At 48.2% G+C, this 18,330-nt stretch overlaps 2 protein-coding genes across 2 annotated transcripts in view; one reads left to right on the top strand and one right to left on the bottom strand.

The window, feature by feature from the left end:
* The window catches only part of LOC143295977 (uncharacterized), a 29,791-nt gene extending 17,973 nt beyond the window's left edge, over window positions 1–11,818 (top strand). The window contains exons 3-7 of the mRNA XM_076607690.1: window positions 2,728–3,002; window positions 4,844–5,078; window positions 6,213–6,464; window positions 7,244–7,435; window positions 11,029–11,818. Of these exons, the coding sequence (XP_076463805.1) occupies window positions 2,728–3,002; window positions 4,844–5,078; window positions 6,213–6,464; window positions 7,244–7,435; window positions 11,029–11,661 (1,587 nt within the window). The 3' untranslated portion in view covers window positions 11,662–11,818. The remainder of the gene's footprint in view (window positions 1–2,727; window positions 3,003–4,843; window positions 5,079–6,212; window positions 6,465–7,243; window positions 7,436–11,028) is intronic.
* A 56-nt stretch (window positions 11,819–11,874) lies between these two features.
* On the bottom strand, window positions 11,875–14,583 carry LOC143296189 (uncharacterized). Its single transcript, XM_076607999.1, has 2 exons — window positions 14,541–14,583; window positions 11,875–12,877 (listed from the first exon to the last, which is right to left on the bottom strand). Exons 1-2 carry the CDS (start codon window positions 14,581–14,583, stop codon window positions 11,886–11,888), a joined length of 1,035 nt encoding a protein of 344 aa, XP_076464114.1. The 3' UTR covers window positions 11,875–11,885.
* Between the last annotated feature and the right edge of the window lie 3,747 nt (window positions 14,584–18,330).

The following is an 18,330-nucleotide window of genomic DNA, read 5'->3' on the forward strand; positions in this document are numbered from 1 at the left end:
CAGGTGTGTGACAGGTGTTGTCAAGACGTGTATTGTGAGGACAGGTGTGTGACAGGTGTTGTCAGGACGTGTATTGTGAGGACAGGTGTGTGACAGGTGTTGTCAGGACGTGTATTGTGAGGACAGGTGTGTGACAGGTGTTGTCAGGACGTGTATTGTGAGGACAGGTGTGTGACAGGTGTTGTCAGGACGTGTATTGTGAGGACAGGTGTGTGACAGGTGTTGTCAGGACGTGTATTGTTAGGACAGGTGTGTGACAGGTGTTGTCAGGACGTGTATTGTGAGGACAGGTGTGTGACAGGTGTTGTCAGGACGTGTATTGTGAGGACAGGTGTTGTGACTATAGGCGTGTGACAGGTGCTGTGATGACAGGTGTGTGACAGGTGTAGTGCTGACAGGTGTGTGACAGGTATAGTGATGACAGGTGTGTCACAGGTATAGTGAGGACAGGTGTGTCACAGGTGTTGTGATGACAGGTGTGTGACAGGCATTGTGAGGACAGGTTTGTGACAGGTATAGTGAGGACAGGTGTGTCACAGATATAGTGAGGACAGGTGTATGACAGGTATAGTGAGGACAGGTGTGTCACATATATAGTGAGTTGTTAGGACAGGTGTGAGGCAGGGCAGTTGTTGTGAGGACAGGTGTGAGGACAGGTGTGAGGCAGGGCAGTTGTTGTGAGGACAGGTGTGAGGCAGGGCAGTTGTTGTGAGGACAGGTGTTAGGACAGGTGTGAGGCAGGGCAGTTGTGAGGACAGGTGTGAGGCAGGGCAGTTGTTGTGAGGACAGGTGTGAGGCAGGGCAGTTGTTGTGAGGACAGGTGTGAGGACAGGTGTGAGGCAGGGCAGTTGTTGTGAGGACAGGTGTGAGGCAGGGCAGTTGTTGTGAGGACAGGTGTTAGGACAGGTGTGAGGCAGGGCAGTTGTTGTGAGGACAGGTGTGAGGACAGGTGTGAGGCAGGGCAGTTGTTGTGAGGACAGGTGTGAGGCAGGGCAGTTGTTGTGAGGACAGGTGTTAAGACAGGTTTGAGGCAGGGCAGTTGTTGTGAGGACAGGTGTGAGGACAGGTGTGAGGCAGGGCAGTTGTTGTGAGGACAGGTGTGAGGCAGGGCAGTTGTTGTGAGGACAGGTGTTAAGACAGGTGTGAGGCAGGGCAGTTGTTGTGAGGACAGGTGTGAGGACAGGTGTGAGGCAGGGCAGTTGTTGTGAGGACAGGTGTGAGGCAGGGCAGTTGTTGTGAGGACAGGTGTGAGGACAGGTGTGAGGCAGGGCAGTTGTTGTGAGGACAGGTGTGAGGCAGGGCAGTTGTTGTGAGGACAGGTGTGAGGCAGGGCAGTTGTTGTGAGGACAGGTGTGAGGCAGGGCAGTTGTTGTGAGGACAGGTGTGAGGCAGGGCAGTTGTTGTGAGGACAGGTGTTAGGACAGGTGTGAGGCAGGGCAGTTGTTGTGAGGATAGGTGTGAGACAGGCAGTTGTTGTGAGGACAGGTGTTAGGACAGGTGTGAGACAGGGCAGGTGTTGTAGGTAGTGTGTACAGGGTAGTGTGTTGTGAGTGAAGGTGTCACATGGTGTTTGAGTGTACAGGTGTAGGGACAGGTGTTGTGAGACAGGTGTAGTGTGTCAGGTGTAGTGTTCAGTGTGTGACAGTAGTGTGCACAGTGTATGTGCAATTCATTGAGAGGATTAGAGTGTGCACAGGTATGGATTCAGGACAAGGGTTGTGAGGACAGCTGTTGACAGGTGTAGTGTGTCACAGGTGTAGTGTGTCACAGGTGTAGTGTGATTCAGGTGTAGTGTGATACAGGTGTAGTGTGTTCAGGTGTAGTGTGATTCAGGTGTAGTGTGTCACAGGTGTAGTGTGATTCAGGTGTAGTGTGTCACAGGTGTAGTGTGATTCAGGTGTAGTGTGTCACAGGTGTTGTGACAGGGTATGGATTCAGGTGATAGTGAGACAGGTGTGACAGTGTAATGAAGACACAGGTATACGTGACAGGTGTATGTGACAGGAGTAAGGAAGAAAGTGTGCAACAGGCATAATGAAGACAGGTATAACGAGGACAGGTGTGCAACAGGCATAATGAAGACAGGTATAACGAGGACAGGTGTGCAACAGGCATAATGAAGACAGGTATAACGAGGACAGGTGTTTGACAGGCGTAATGAAGACAGGTATAACGAGGACAGGTGTTTGACAGGCGTAATGAAGACAGGTATAACGAGGACAGGTGTTTGACAGGCGTAATGAAGACAGGTATAACGAGGACAGGTGTTTGACAGGCGTAATGAAGACAGGTATAACGAGGACAGGTGTTTGACAGGCGTAATGAAGACAGGTATAACGAGGACAGGTGTTTGACAGGCGTAATGAAGACAGGTATAACGAGGACAGGTGTTTGACAGGCGTAATGAAGACAGGTATAACGAGGACAGGTGTTTGACAGGCGTAATGAAGACAGGTATAACGAGGACAGGTGTTTGACGGGTGTAATGAAGACAGGTATAACGAGGACAGGTGTTTGACAGGCGTAATGAAGACAGGTATAACAAGGACAGGTGTTTGACAGGCGTAATGAAGACAGGTATAACGAGGACAGGTGTTTGACAGGCGTAATGAAGACAGGTATAACGAGGACAGGTGTTTGACAGGTGTAATGAAGACAGGTATAACGAGGACAGGTGTTTGACAGGCGTAATGAAGACAGGTATAACAAGGACAGGTGTGCCAACAGGTGAGCGTGGCAGGGGGCCCTCAGAGCAACACGGCGCTGCACCTGGCAGCGGAGGAGGGCTACCTGGACGTGTGCCAGGCCCTGGTGGGGGCAGGCGCCAACCTGAACGCCCAGAACGCGCTGGAGGACACGGCACTGATCCTGGCCTGCCTTCACGGACACCTGCCCATTGTGCGCTTCCTGCTGCACAGCCAGGCTTCTCTGCGCAAGAGGGGCTACCACGAGAGGACCGCCCTGCACTGCGCCGCTGAGGGAGGGCACCTGTCGGTCTGCAGGTAAGGTGGGTGGGTGTGGTGGAGGCCACATGCCTGGTGAGTGACCCCTCTGTGTGTGTGTGTGTGTGTGTGTGTGTGTGTGTGTGTGTGTGACATCAGATACCTGTTGACTGACCCCTGTGTGTGTGTGTGTATCAAAGTCAAAAGTCAGAGTCAAATTTTTTATTTCAAGATGGTAATTGAATAAGCTGACTGCTTTTTTACATCAAGCCATCTTTTATAGAAAGAGAAAAGAAAAAAGAAGAAAACGAGAGAAAAGGTGGGGAAATACATAGAACAAATTGGACTATTCAGCCATCTGCGCATTCACAGATAGATTCATGAGCATCCCCCACACACACCACCCTCCCCCCATCCCCCATCTGGATGACAACGATGGTCATCATCGATCTCGATGGACACACACCATGACTGTGTGTGTGTGTGTGTGTGTGTGTGTGTGTGTGTGTGTGTGTGTGTGACCCCAGATACCTGGTGACTAACCCTGTGTGTGTGTGTGTGTGTGTGTGACCCCAGATACCTGGTGACTAACCCTGTGTGTGTGTGTGTGCGTGTGTGTGTGTGTGTGTGTGACCCCAGATACCTGGTGACTAACCCCTATGTGTGTGTGTGTGTGTGTGTGTGTGTGTGTGTGTGTGTGTGTGTGTGTGTGTGTGAGACCCCACATACCTAGTGACTAACCCCTATGATTGTGTGTGTGTGTGTGTGTGTGTGTGTGTGTGTGTGTGTGTGTGTGTGTGTGTGTGAGACCCCACATACCTGGTGACTAACCCCTGTGTGTGTGTGTGTGTGTGTGTGTGTGTGTGTGTGTGTGTGTGTGTGTGACCCCACATACCTAGTGACTAACCCCTATGATTGTGTGTGTGTGTGTGTGTGTGTGTGTGTGTGAGACCCCACATACCTAGTGACTAACCCCTATGATTGTGTGTGTGTGTGTGTGTGTGAGACCCCACATACCTGGTGACTAACCCCTATGATTGTGTGTGTGTGTGTGTGTGTGTGTGTGTGTGTGTGTGTGTGTGTGTGTGTGTGTGTGTGTGAGACCCCACATACCTAGTGACTAACCCCTATGATTGTGTGTGTGTGTGTGTGTGTGTGTGTGTGTGTGTGTGTGTGTGAGACCCCACATACCTGGTGACTAACCCCTATGATTGTGTGTGTGTGTGTGTGTGTGTGTGTGTGTGTGTGTGTGTGTGTTTGTGTGTGTGTGTGTGTGTGTGTGTGACCCCAGATACCTGGTGACTAACCCTGTGTGTGTGTGTGTGTGTGTGTGTGTGACCCCAGATACCTGGTGACTAACCCTGTGTGTGTGTGTGTGCGTGTGTGTGTGTGTGTGTGTGAGACCCCACATACCTGGTGACTAACCCCTGTGAGTGTGTGTGTGTGTGTGTGTGTGTGTGTGTGTGTGTGTGTGAGACCCCAGATACCTGGTGACTAACCCCTATCATTGTGTGTGTGTGTGTGTGTGTGTGTGTGTGAGACCCCACATACCTGGTGACTAACCCCTGTGAGTGTGTGTGTGTGTGTGTGTGTGTGTGTGTGTGTGTGTGTGAGACCCCAGATACCTGGTGACTAACCCCTATCATTGTGTGTGTGTGTGTGTGTGTGTGTGTGTGAGACCCCAGATACCTGGTGACTAACCCCTATCATTGTGTGTGTGTGTGTGTGTGTGTGTGTGTGTGTGTGTGTGACCCCAGATACCTGGTGACTAACCCCTGTGTGTGTGTGGTTGCGTGACCCCAGATACCTGGTAACTAACCCCTGTGTGTGTGTGTGTGTGTGTGTGTGTGTGTGTGCATGTGTATACTGTGTGTGTGTGTGTGTGTGTGTGACTCCCCTAGGTACCTGGTGAGCGCCAACGCAGACCTGGAGGAGGAAGACACGTTCGGCAATACCCCCCTCATCTGTGCCGCCGAGAAAGGTGTGGCCGAGATCCTCTCCCTCCTGCTGACCCACGGCTGTGATGTCAACCGCATGAGCCACAGCGCTGCCACTGCACTGCACTACGCTGCGCAGCACGGCGCGCTGCACTGCTGCAAGGTGCTGCTGGAGGCTGGGGCCGAGATCGATGCTCAGGTGAGAGTTCTAAAGGAATGGAGGTGTGAGTGAGTGACAGGTGGGAGAACTGGATTCAGGTGTGAGTGACAGGTGGGAGAACTGGATTCAGGTGGGAGTGACAGGAGGGAGAACTGGATTCAGGTGTGAGTGACAGGTGGGAGAACTGGATTCAGGTGTGAGTGACAGGTGAGAGAACTGGATTCAGGTGTGAGTGACAGGTGAGAGAACTGGATTCAGGTGTGAGTGACAGGTGAGAGAACTGGATTCAGGTGTGATGGACAGGTGGGAGAACTGAATTCAGGTGTGAGTGACAGGTGAGAGAACTGGATTCAGGTGTGAGTGACAGGTGAGAGAACTGGATTCAGGTGTGATGGACAGGTGGGAGAACTGGATTCAGGTGTGATAGACAGGTGAGAGAACTGGATTCAGGTGTGATGGACAGGTGGGAGAACTGGATTCAGGTGTGATGGACAGGTGGGAGAACTGGATTCAGGTGTGATGGACAGGTGGGAGAACTGGATTCAGGTGTGAGTGACAGGTGGGAGAACTGGATTCAGGTGTGATGGACAGGTGAGAGAACTGGTTCAGGTGTGAGTGACAGGTGATAGAACTGGATTCGGGTGTGAGTGACAGGTGAGAGAACTGGATTCAGGTGTGGGTGACAGGTGGGAGAACTGGATTCAGGTGTGAGTGACAGGTGGGAGAACTGGATTCAGGTGTGAGTGACAGGTGGGAGAACTGGATTCAGGTGTGGGTGACAGGTGGGAGAACTGGATTCAGGTGGGAGAACTGGATTCAGGTGTGATGGACAGGTGAGAGTTCAACTGAATTCAATTGTCATGGTGTGATGTGTGATGTCATGGTATGATGTTTGTAGTTATATCACAGTGTGATTTGTATAGTTATGTCACAGTGTGATGTGTTTAGTTGTTTCCCAATAATGCATATGATTATATGCGATGTGAGTTCGTTTCACAGAAGCATTCATAGATACAGCAGTTGGTAAGCCAAGGGGCCTAACTCTCCTCACATTCAGGGGATGTTACTAACATGTACCATGGATTTGGGAACAGGGTTTGTCATCAGATAATTAACATGCGGATTTATGCCACAACAATATGACATTTAGTTAACGTGGCGGTGGTGTGACAGGACATCCGTCGCTTCACCCCCCTGATGATGTCGGCGCTCAACGGCCACGCGGCGGTGGTGGAGCTGCTGGTGGAGTGGAAGTGCAACGTCAACATGGCGTCCTACAACCGCCGCACGGCACTGCACCTGGCCGCAGAGCGAGGGAAGCAGGTGTGCTGCGAACTGCTGCTGGAGGCTGGCGCCGCCATTGACGCTCAGGACGGGGTGGGCAACACGCCGCTACACGTGGCCATCGTCAAGGGACAGCTACAGGTGTGTTGTGTGTCATTGTGTGTGTAGTTGTGTCAGGACGGGGTGGGCAACACGCCGCTACACGTGGCCATCGTCAAGGGACAGCTACAGGTGTGTTGTGTTACAGGTGTGTTGTGTGTCATTGTGTGTGTAGTTGTGTCAGGACGGGGAGGGCAACACGCCGCTACACGTGGCCATCGTCAAGGGACAGCTACAGGTGTGTTGTGTGTCAGTGTATGTGTAGTTGTTTCAGGATGGGGAGGGCAACACGCCGCTACACGTGGCCATCATCAAGGGACAGCTGCAGGTGTGTTGTGTGTGTGAGTGTGTGTGTCATGGTTCGTAGTTGTGTCATGGTGTGATGTGTATGTTGTGTGTAGTTGCCTTAGGATGTTGTAGGCAACATGCCACTACACATCAACATCGTCAAGGGACAGCTGAAGGTGTGTTGTCTGTGTGTAGTGTGTGTGTAGTTATGTCTTGTAATGATGTCATGGTGTGACATGTGTAGTTATGTTGTGTAGTTGTGTCATGGTGTGTAGTTGTCTCAGGACAGGGTGGGCAACATGCCGCTACACGTGGCCATCGTCAAGGGACAGCTGCAGGTGTTTTGTCTGTGTGTCATGGTGTGATGTGTGTAGCTATGTCATGGTGTGACGTTAGCAGTTATGTCATGGTGTGATTGCGTGTAGTTATGGATTTGTCATAATGCGGTGACACCTCCTTGAGAAACTGAAACTGTTGAGGTGAACCATAAAACGGCACTCACTGATGTCGCTCCGCTGCCTGTGACCTGACAGGTGATGCAGTTCCTGATAGCCAGTGGGGCAGACGTGGTGCGGCGGCCCAACAACGGCAACAGTCTGATGCACCTGGCAGCAGCCGGGGGCAGCAAGCAGTGCTGTGAGGTGCTGATGGCCCGAGGGCTGGACATCAACCAGCACAACGCTGATGGCTGCACTCCCCTCTTCTGCGCTGTGCAGAACAAACAGGTGAGAGACAGGTGGGGGGTGGGATCAGGTGTGGGGGGCAGCGAGCAGTGCTGTCAGGTGCTGATGGCCCAGGGGCTGGACGTCAACCAGCACAACGCTGATGGCTGCACTCCCCTCTTCTGCGCTGTGCAGAACAAACAGGTGAGGGACAGGTAGGGGTGGGATCAGGTGTGGGGGGCAGCGAGCAGTGCTGTCAGGTGCTGATGGCCCAGGGGCTGGACGTCAACCAGCACAACGCTGATGGCTGCACTCCCCTCTTCTGCGCTGTGCAGAACAAACAGGTGAGGGACAGGTGGGGGGTGGGATCAGGTGTGGGGGGCAGCGAGCAGTGCTGTCAGGTGCTGATGGCCCAGGGGCTGGACGTCAACTAGCACAACGCTGCACTCCCCTCTTCTGCGCTGTGCAGAACAAACAGAGGGGAGGTGGGAAGGGCGGTGGGGGTTGGGGGGAGCAGGTGTGGGTGGGGAGGAGCAGGTGAGGTGATGAGGGACAGGTGGGGATTGGAGGATAGGTGAGGACTCGTGAGGGTTACAGGTGAGGGTTGGGGGACAGGTGAGGACTGGTGAGGGTTACAGGTGGGGGTTGGGGAACAGGTAAGGGTTACAGGTGGGGGTTGGGGAACAGGCTGGGGTTGGGGGACTGGTGAGGTTACAGGTGGGGGTTGGGGAACAGGTAAGGGTTACAGGTGGGGGTTGGGGAACAGGTGGGGGTTGGAGGATAGGTGAGGACTGGTGAGGGTTACAGGTGGGGGTTGGGGAACAGGTGAGGGTTACAGGTGGGGGTTGGAGGATAGGTGAGGACTGGTGAGGGTTACAGGTGGGGGTTGGGGGACAGGTGAGGGTTGGGGGACAGGTGAGGGTTGGGGGACAGGTGAGGACTGGTGAGGGTTACAGGTGGGGTTTGGGGGACAGGAGGTGGGGGTTTGGGGACAGGTGAGGGTTGGGGGACAGGTGGGGGTTGGGGGACAGGTGAGGGTTGGGGAACAGGTGGGGGTTGGGGGACAGGTGAGGGTTGGGGGACAGGTGAGGGTTACAGGTGGGGGTTGGAGGATAGGTGAGGACTGGTGAGGGTTACAGGTGGGGGTTGGGGGACAGGTGAGGGTTACAGGTGGGGGTTGGGGGACAGGTGAGGGTTGGGGGACAGGTGAGGACTGGTGAGGGTTACAGGTGGGGGTTGGAGGATAGGTGAGGACTGGTGAGGGTTACAGGTGGGGGTTGGGGGACAGGTGAGGGTTGGGGGACAGGTGAGGACTGGTGAGGGTTACAGGTGGGGGTTGGGGGACAGGTGGGGGTTGGGGGACAGGTGAGGGTTGGGGGACAGGTGGGGGTTGGGGGACAGGTGAGGGTTGGGGGACAGGTGAGGGTTACAGGTGGGGGTTGGAGGATAGGTGAGGACTGGTGAGGGTTACAGGTGAGGGTTGGGGGACAGGTGAGGGTTGGGGGACAGGTGAGGACTGGTGAGGGTTACAGGTGGGGGTTGGGGGACAGGTGAGGACTGGTGAGGGTTACAGGTGGGGGTTGGAGGATAGGTGAGGACTGGTGAGGGTTACAGGTGGGGGTTGGGGGACAGGTGAGGACTGGTGAGGGTTACAGGTGGGGGTCGGGGGATAGGTGAGGACTGGTGAGGGTTACAGGTGGGGGTTGGGGGATAGGTGAGGACTGGTGAGGGTTACAGGTGGGGGTTGGGGGATAGGTGAGGACTGGTGAGGGTTACAGGTGGGGGTTGGGGGACAGGTGAGGACTGGTGAGGGTTACAGGTGGGGGTTGGGGAACAGGTGAGGGTTACAGGTGGGGGTTGGGGGATAGGTGAGGACTGGTGAGGGTTACAGGTGGGGGTTGGGGGATAGGTGAGGACTGGTGAGGGTTACAGGTGGGGATTGGGGTACAGGTGAGGACTGGTGAGGGTTACAGGTGTGGATTGGGGGACAGGTGAGGACTGGTGAGGGTTACAGGTGGGGGTTGGGGAACAGGTGAGGGTTACAGGTGTGGATTGGGGGACAGGTGAGGACTGGTGAGGGTTACAGGTGGGGGTTGGGGGATAGGTGAGGGTTACAGGTGGGGGTTGGGGGACAGGTGAGGACTGGTGAGGGTTACAGGTTACAGCTGGAGTTATGTCCTGGTGTGATGCATATTGACAGGTAAAAACTGGCCATCTTTCAGCTGGAGTTATGTCATGGTGTGATGCATATTGACAGGTAAAAACTGGCCATCTTTCAGCTGAGGTTATGTCATGGTGTGATGCATATTGACAGGTAAAAACTGGCCATCTTTCAGCTGGAGTTATGTAATAATGTGATGCATATTGACAGGTAAAAACTGGCCATCTTTCAGCTGAGGTTATGTCATGGTGTGATGCATATTGACAGGTAAAAACTGGCCATCTTTCAGCTGGAGTTATGTAATAATGTGATGCATATTGACAGGTAAAAACTGGCCATCTTTCAGCTGGAGTTATGTCATGGTGTGATGCATGTTGACAGGTAAAAACTGGCCATCTTTCAGCTGAGGTTATGTCATGGTGTGATGCATGTTGACAGGTAAAAACTGGCCATCTTTCAGCTGGAGTTATGTCATGATGTGATGCATGTTGACAGGTAAAAACTGGCCATCTTTCAGCTGGAGTTATGTAATAATGTGATGCATATTGACAGGTAAAAACTGGCCATCTTTCAGCTGGAGTTATGTCATGGTGTGATGCATGTTGACAGGTAAAAACTGGCCATCTTTCAGCTGAGGTTATGTCATGGTGTGATGCATGTTGACAGGTAAAAACTGGCCATCTTTCAGCTGGAGTTATGTCATGATGTGATATTTGTAGTTGTGACATGGAGTGATATGTGGAGGTATTGACAGGTGAAAGTAAGGTTTAATGTGTGTTGACAGGTAAAAAAAACCGGCCATCTTTCAGTTGGAGTAATGTCATAGTGTGATGTGTGGAGTTTTGTCATGCTGTGATGTGTGGAGTTTTGTCATGCTGTGATGGAGTTTTGTTATGGTGTGGTGTGTGGAGTTTTGTCATGGTGTGGTGTGTGGAGTTTTGTCATGCTGTGATGTGTGGAGTTTTGTCATGCTGTGATGGAGTTTTGTCATGCTGTGATGTGTGAAGTTTTGTCATGCTGTGATGTGTGGAGTTTTGTTATGCTGTGATGGAGTTTTGTCATGCTGTGATGTGTGGAGTTTTGTTATGCTGTGATGGAGTTTTGTCATGCTGTGATGTGTGGAGTTTTGTCATGCTGTGATGTGTGGAGTTTTGTCATGCTGTGATGTGTGGGGTTTTGTCATGCTGTGATGGAGTTTTGTCATGCTGTGATGTGTGGAGTTTTGTCATGGTGTGATGTGTGGAGTTTTGTCATGCTGTGATGTGTGGAGTTTTGTCATGCTGTGATGTGTGGAGTTTTGTCATGGTGTGATGTGTGGAGTTTTGTCATGCTGTGATGTGTGGAGTTTTGTTATGCTGTGATGTGTGGAGTTTTGTCATGCTGTGATGTGTGGAGTTTTGTCATGGTGTGATGTGTGGAGTTTTGTCATGCTGTGATGTGTGGAGTTTTGTCATGCTGTGATGGAGTTTTGTCATGCTGTGATGTGTGTCGACAGGTAAAAACAGCCATCTTTCTGCTGGAGCGTGGGTGTGAAGTGGACGTGCGTGGGATCCACGGCATGACAGCGCTGAATGAAGCGGCGTTCCTGGGCCACGCCACGCTGGTGAAGACGCTGCTGCTGTACGGGGCAGACCCGGGCATAGCGGACGATGCGGGCACCCTGCCACTGTGGTTTGCTGTGGACCAGGCAGCCCTGGAGATCATGCGTCTGCTGCTGGCTGCCAACTCCCCCTTCCTCTGTCGCTCCTCCCTCAACCCCTCCCTCCCCCCCTGCAACCCCCTCCAGTACGCCGCCAGTAAGCAGCGCCACCTGCTGGTGGCCTGGATCATCGCCGTTTGCGGCCAGGGGGCGGCCAACTGCCTGCAGGCCTACCTCCCCTCTCTGGAGCAGGGGGACTCGGCAAGCGCAGAGTGGGTGGAGCGGTGGAGGGAGATGGTCCGGGAGCCGCAGTCCTTGCTGCGACAGAGTCGCTGCCTCGTGCGGCGCAACTTGACGACTGATGTGGCCTTGACCTTGTCGGACAGGGTGAAAGAGATGGCGCTGCCACAGGTGTTGAAGAAGTACTTGTGTCTGGACGATCTGTCGGATATGAAAACTGCTGAGGGGGCGTCTTCCCCAGCTTCCTAAACTTTCTCTTTCTGCTGCAGCATCAACGCTGAGACAGTTGTGATGGTCTGGTGTGACGCAGGATGTCATGTAACAGATGATGTCACCATGCCATTCTGGTTGTGTGATGATGTGTAGTGATGCAGGGAATGGTTTTCAACACTCTTATTGGTTGTTATGTGTGTCAGTGGTGTGAAGGAAAGGCGGGGTGGGGGGGGGGTTCGGGGGGGGGGGGGGGGGGGGCTCTAATGGCATGTGGTCTGATGGGTGATGTCTTTTAAAGGCTTGGTGGTCTGATGGATGAGGTCTTTTAAAGGCTTGGTGGTCTGATGGATGAGGTCTTTTAAAGGCTTGGTGGTCTGATGGATGATGTCTTTTAAAGGATGTCTTTTAAAGGCTTGGTGGTCTGATGGATGAGGTCTTTTAAAGGCTTGGTGGTCTGATGGATGAGGTCTTTTAAAGGCTTTGTGGTCTGATGGATGATCTGTCATGATTGATGATTGATCTATCATTGATGATTGATCTGTCACCATTGATGATTGATCTGTCATTGATGATTGATCTGTCACCACTGATGATTGATCAGTCATTGATGATTGATCTGTCACCACTGATGATTGATCAGTCATTGATGATTGATCTGTCACCATCTGTGATTGATCTGTCATTGATGATTGATCTGTCACCACTGATGATTGATCTGTCACCATTGATGATTGATCAGTCATTGATGATTGATCTGTCACCACTGATGATTGATCAGTCATTGATAATTGATCTGTCACCATTGATGATTGATCTGTCATTGATGATTGATCTGTCATTGATGATTGATCTGTCACCACTGATGATTGATCAGTCATTGATAATTGATCTGTCACCACTGATGATTGATCAGTCATTGATGATTGATCTGTCACCACTGATGATTGATCTGTCATTGATGATTGATCTGTCACCACTGATGATTGATCAGTCATTGATAATTGATCTGTCACCACTGATGATTGATCAGTCATTGATGATTGATCTGTCACCACTGTTGATTGATCTGTCACCACTGATGATTGATCTGTCACCACTGATGATTGATCTGTCATTGATGATTGATCTGTCACCATTGATGATTGATCTGTCATTGATGATTGATCTGTCACCATTGATGATTGATCTGTCATTGATGATTGATCTGTCATTGATGATTGATCTGTCACCATTGATGATTGATCTGTCACCACTGATGTTCGTGGGTTGCAACTCCCACATTCACTTGAATGCACACAAGTGGGCGTTTACATGTATGACTGTTTTTATCCTGCCATGTAGGCAGCCATACTCCATTTTCTGGGGTGTGCATGCTGGGTATGTTCTTTTTTCCATAACCCACCAAACACTTACATGGATTACAGGATCTTTAACATGCATATTTGATCTTTTGCTTGCGCATACACATGAAGGGGGTGCAGGCACTAGCAGATCTGCACATTTGCTGACCTGGGAAATCGGAAAAATCCCCACCCTTTACCCTCCAGGTGCTGTTTCGGAGATTCGAACCCTGGACCCTCAGATTGAAAGTCCAACGCTTTAACCACTCAGCTATTGTGTCCGTCACTCATGATTGATCTGTCACCTCTGATGATTGATCCGTTTCCATTGATGATTGATCTGTCAGCGTTAATTATTGATCAGTATTGATGGCCACTCTGGTTCAGTCTGCCAGGTATTTCTGCAGTGCCAGTATTGGAAGATGTTTGTTTCGTTCTTTTCTACACGATGCCATGCTTTTTGTGCAGTGATATATCACACTGATTTGTACAGTGGAAGATTTGTCGTTTGTTCTTTTCTACAGTATTGAATATTTATTCTGTGCTTTGTGCATTGATGTAATCGGAAGGATTTGTACATTTGTACTGAGCTTCCAGTATTAGATCTGCTGATTGGCTGAGTGTGTGTGTGTGGGTGTGTATGTGTGTGTGTGCATGTGCGTGTGTGTGTGTGAATATGTAACATTTGGTGGCAATACTAATTTGACGTATATGATGGATGTATGTGTGTGTGTGGATGTGTAACATATGATGTTGATACTCTAGATGTGTAACATCATTATGGTGGCAATACTAATTTGATGTATAAATTGTATGTGTGTGTGTGAATGTGTAACATTGATGGCAATACTAATCTAATGTAATGCTGAATATGTGTGTGTGTCTGTAGATGTATACAATATGGTTGCAATGCTGCAGATGTATACAGTATGGTTGCATGCAGTTCTGTAGAAGTATACAATATGTTTGCAGTACTGTAGATGTGTTCAACATGGTTGCAGTTCTGTAGATGTATACAATATGCTTGCAGTAGTCGACGTATTTCATATGATTGCAGTACTGCAGATGTGTACACTATGGTTGTTGCAATACTGTAGATGTGTTCCATATGGTTGCAATACTGCAGATGCATACAATATGGTTGCAATACTGCAGATGCATACAATATGGTTGCAATACTGCAGATGTATACAGTATGGTTGCAGTATTGTATATGTATACAGTATGGTTGCAGTATTGTATATGTATACAGTATGGTTGCATGCAGTTCTGTAGATGTATACAATATGTTTGCTGTATTGTAAATGTGTTCCACATGGTTGCAATATAGCAGATGTATACAGTATCAATACTGCAGATGTATGCAGTATGGTTGCAATACTGCAAATGTATGCAATATAGTTGCAATACTGCAGATGTATACAGTATCAATACTGCAGATGTATTCAGTATGGTTGCAGTAATGTAGACGTGTTCTTTATGTTTGCAGTACTGTAAATGATGATCATATGGTAACAATACTAATTTGACACATTTGATGGAAGGCCTAACCCCGCAGACTCCCCCACCCCCCACTGCCCACTGGTCCCGTGGTCAGCTTCAGTGGACAGGGAGACATAGCAGCACAGAACCGGGACTGGTGGACTTGGTGATCATAGCACTTACACTGAACACACCTTTAACACGATGATCATAGCACTTACACTGAACACACCTTTAACACGGTGATCATAGCACTTACACTGAACACACCTTTAACACGGTGATCATAGCACTTACACTGAACACACCTTTAACACTTCACACAACTCCGCTTTCACATCAACAACCAGTCTGGCCAGAAGGATGAAATGTTCACCTAATCAACGAACACTTTGAGTGAGAACCGTTGTATTGCATTACGTTTTTGGAGTCAGCAGAATTCTCCTTGGGAAATTTTTTTGGGGCTGGTTTCTTTTCTCCAGGGAGAGCCATGTCACCACGGTAATGCACCCCTCCTGGTGTTGTAACATCAGGAACTAGTTTGTCAATTTAACCTGGTGTTGTAACATCAGGAACTAGTTTGTCAGTTTAACCTAGAGTTGTTACAACATCAGGAACTAGTTTGTCAATTTAACCTGGTGTTGTAACATCAGGAACTAGTTTGTCAGTTTAACCTGGAGTTGTAACATCAGGAACTAGTTTGTCAGTTTAACCTAGAGTTGTTACAACATCAGGAACTAGTTTGTCAGTTTAACCTGGTGTTGTAACATCAGGAACTAGTTTGTCAGTTTAACCTGGTGTTGTAACATCAGGAACTAGTTTGTCAGTTTAACCTGGTGTTGTAACATCAGGAACTAGTTTGTCAGTTTAACCTGGTGTTGTAACATCAAGAACTAGTTTGTCAGTTTAACCTAGAGTTGTTACAACATCAGGAACTAGTTTGTCAGTTTAACCTGGAGTTGTTGCAACATCAGGAACTAGTTTGTCAGTTTAACCTGGTGTTGTAACATCAGGAACTAGTTTGTCAGTTTAACCTGGAGTTGTTGCAACATCAGGAACTAGTTTGTCAGTTTAACCTGGAGTTGTTACAACATCAGGAACTAGTTTGTCAGTTTAACCTGGAGTTGTAACATCAGGAACTAGTTTGTCAGTTTAACCTGGAGTTGTTACATCAGGAACTAGTTTGTCAGTTTAACCTGGAGTTGTTACAACATCAGGAACTAGTTTGTCAGTTTAACCTGGAGTTGTTACAACATCAGGAACTAGTTTGTCAGTTTAACCTGGAGTTGTTACAACATCAGGAACTAGTTTGTCAGTTTAACCTGGAGTTGTAACATCAGGAACTAGTTTGTCAGTTTAACCTGGAGTTGTTACAACATCAGGAACTAGTTTGTCAGTTTAACCTGGAGTTGTTACAACATCAGGAACTAGTTTGTCAGTTTAACCTAGAGTTGTTACAACATCAGGAACTAGTTTGTCAGTTTAACCTGGTGTTGTAACATCAGGAACTAGTTTGTCAGTTTAACCTGGAGTTGTTACATCAGGAACTAGTTTGTCAGTTTAACCTGGTATTGTTACAACATCAGGAACTAGTTTGTCAGTTTAACCTGGAGTTGTTACAACATCAGGAACTAGTTTGTCAGTTTAACCTGGAGTTGTTACAACATCAGGAACTAGTTTGTCAGTTTAACCTGGAGTTGTTACAACATCAGGAACTAGTTTGTCAGTTTAACCTGGAGTTGTAACATCAGGAACTAGTTTGTCAGTTTAACCTGGAGTTGTTACAACATCAGGAACTAGTTTGTCAGTTTAACCTGGTGTTGTAACATCAGGAACTAGTTTGTCAGTTTAACCTGGAGTTGTTACATCAGGAACTAGTTTGTCAGTTTAACCTGGTGTTGTAACATCAGGAACTAGTTTGTCAGTTTAACCTAGAGTTGTTACAACATCAGGAACTAGTTTGTCAGTTTAACCTGGAGTTGTAACATCAGGAACTAGTTTGTCAGTTTAACCTGGAGTTGTTACAACATCAGGAACTAGTTTGTCAGTTTAACCTGGAGTTGTAACATCAGGAACTAGTTTGTCAGTTTAACCTGGAGTTGTTACAACATCAGGAACTAGTTTGTCAGTTTAACCTAGAGTTGTTACAACATCAGGAACTAGTTTGTCAGTTTAACCTGGAGTTGTAACATCAGGAACTAGTTTGTCAGTTTAACCTGGAGTTGTTACAACATCAGGAACTAGTTTGTCAGTTTAACCTGGAGTTGTTACAACATCAGGAACTAGTTTGTCAGTTTAACCTGGAGTTGTTGCAACATCAGGAACTAGTTTGTCAGTTTAACCTGGAGTTGTAACATCAGGAACTAGTTTGTCAGTTTAACCTGGAGTTGTAACATCAGGAACTAGTTTGTCAGTTTAACCTGGAGTTGTTACAACATCAGGAACTAGTTTGTCAGTTTAACCTGGAGTTGTAACATCAGGAACTAGTTTGTCAGTTTAACCTGGAGTTGTTACAACATCAGGAACTAGTTTGTCAGTTTAACCTGGAGTTGTAACATCAGGAACTAGTTTGTCAGTTTAACCTGGAGTTGTTACAACATCAGGAACTAGTTTGTCAGTTTAACCTGGAGTTGTTACAACATCAGGAACTAGTTTGTCAGTTTAACCTAGAGTTGTTACAACATCAGGAACTAGTTTGTCAGTTTAACCTGGAGTTGTAACATCAGGAACTAGTTTGTCAGTTTAACCTGGAGTTGTAACATCAGGAACTAGTTTGTCAGTTTAACCTGGAGTTGTTACAACATCAGGAACTAGTTTGTCAGTTTAACCTGGAGTTGTAACATCAGGAACTAGTTTGTCAGTTTAACCTGGAGTTGTTGTAACATCAGGAACTAGTTTGTCAGTTTAACCTAGAGTTGTTACAACATCAGGAACTAGTTTGTCAGTTTAACCTAGAGTTGTTACAACATCAGGAACTAGTTTGTCAGTTTAACCTGGAGTTGTTGCAACATCAGGAACTAGTTTGTCAGTTTAACCTGGAGTTGTAACATCAGGAACTAGTTTGTCAGTTTAACCTGGAGTTGTAACATCAGGAACTAGTTTGTCAGTTTAACCTGGAGTTGTTACAACATCAGGAACTAGTTTGTCAGTTTAACCTGGTGTTGTAACATCAGGAACTAGTTTGTCAGTTTAACCTGGAGTTGTTACAACATCAGGAACTAGTTTGTCAGTTTAACCTGGAGTTGTTACAACATCAGGAACTAGTTTGTCAGTTTAACCTGGAGTTGTAACATCAGGAACTAGTTTGTCAGTTTAACCTGGAGTTGTAACATCAGGAACTAGTTTGTCAGTTTAACCTGGAGTTGTTACAACATCAGGAACTAGTTTGTCAGTTTAACCTGGAGTTGTAACATCAGGAACTAGTTTGTCAGTTTAACCTGGTGTTGTAACATCAGGAACTAGTTTGTCAGTTTAACCTGGAGTTGTTACAACATCAGGAACTAGTTTGTCAGTTTAACCTGGAGTTGTAACATCAGGAACTAGTTTGTCAGTTTAACCTGGAGTTGTTACAACATCAGGAACTAGTTTGTCAGTTTAACCTGGGGTTGTTACAACATCAGGAACTAGTTTGTCAGTTTAACCTGGAGTTGTAACATCAGGAACTAGTTTGTCAGTTTAACCTGGAGTTGTTACAACATCAGGAACTAGTTTGTCAGTTTAACCTGGAGTTGTAACATCAGGAACTAGTTTGTCAGTTTAACCTGGTGTTGTAACATCAGGAACTAGTTTGTCAGTTTAACCTGGAGTTGTTACAACATCAGGAACTAGTTTGTCAGTTTAACCTGGAGTTGTAACATCAGGAACTAGTTTGTCAGTTTAACCT

Source organism: Babylonia areolata, chromosome 21, assembly GCF_041734735.1.
Source record: "Babylonia areolata isolate BAREFJ2019XMU chromosome 21, ASM4173473v1, whole genome shotgun sequence".
NCBI classification, from domain to species: domain Eukaryota; kingdom Metazoa; phylum Mollusca; class Gastropoda; order Neogastropoda; family Buccinidae; genus Babylonia; species Babylonia areolata.

Bases quoted from the DNA above. Each gene is read 5' to 3' on its own strand.
- LOC143296189 (XM_076607999.1), bottom strand. From the start codon at position 14,583: ATGTCTCCCTGTCCACTGAAGCTGACCACGGGACCAGTGGGCA. The intron at 12,878-14,540 runs GTGGGGGGTGGG...CACGAACATCAG, and splicing joins GACCACGGGACCAGTGGGCA to TGGTGACAGATCAATCATCA.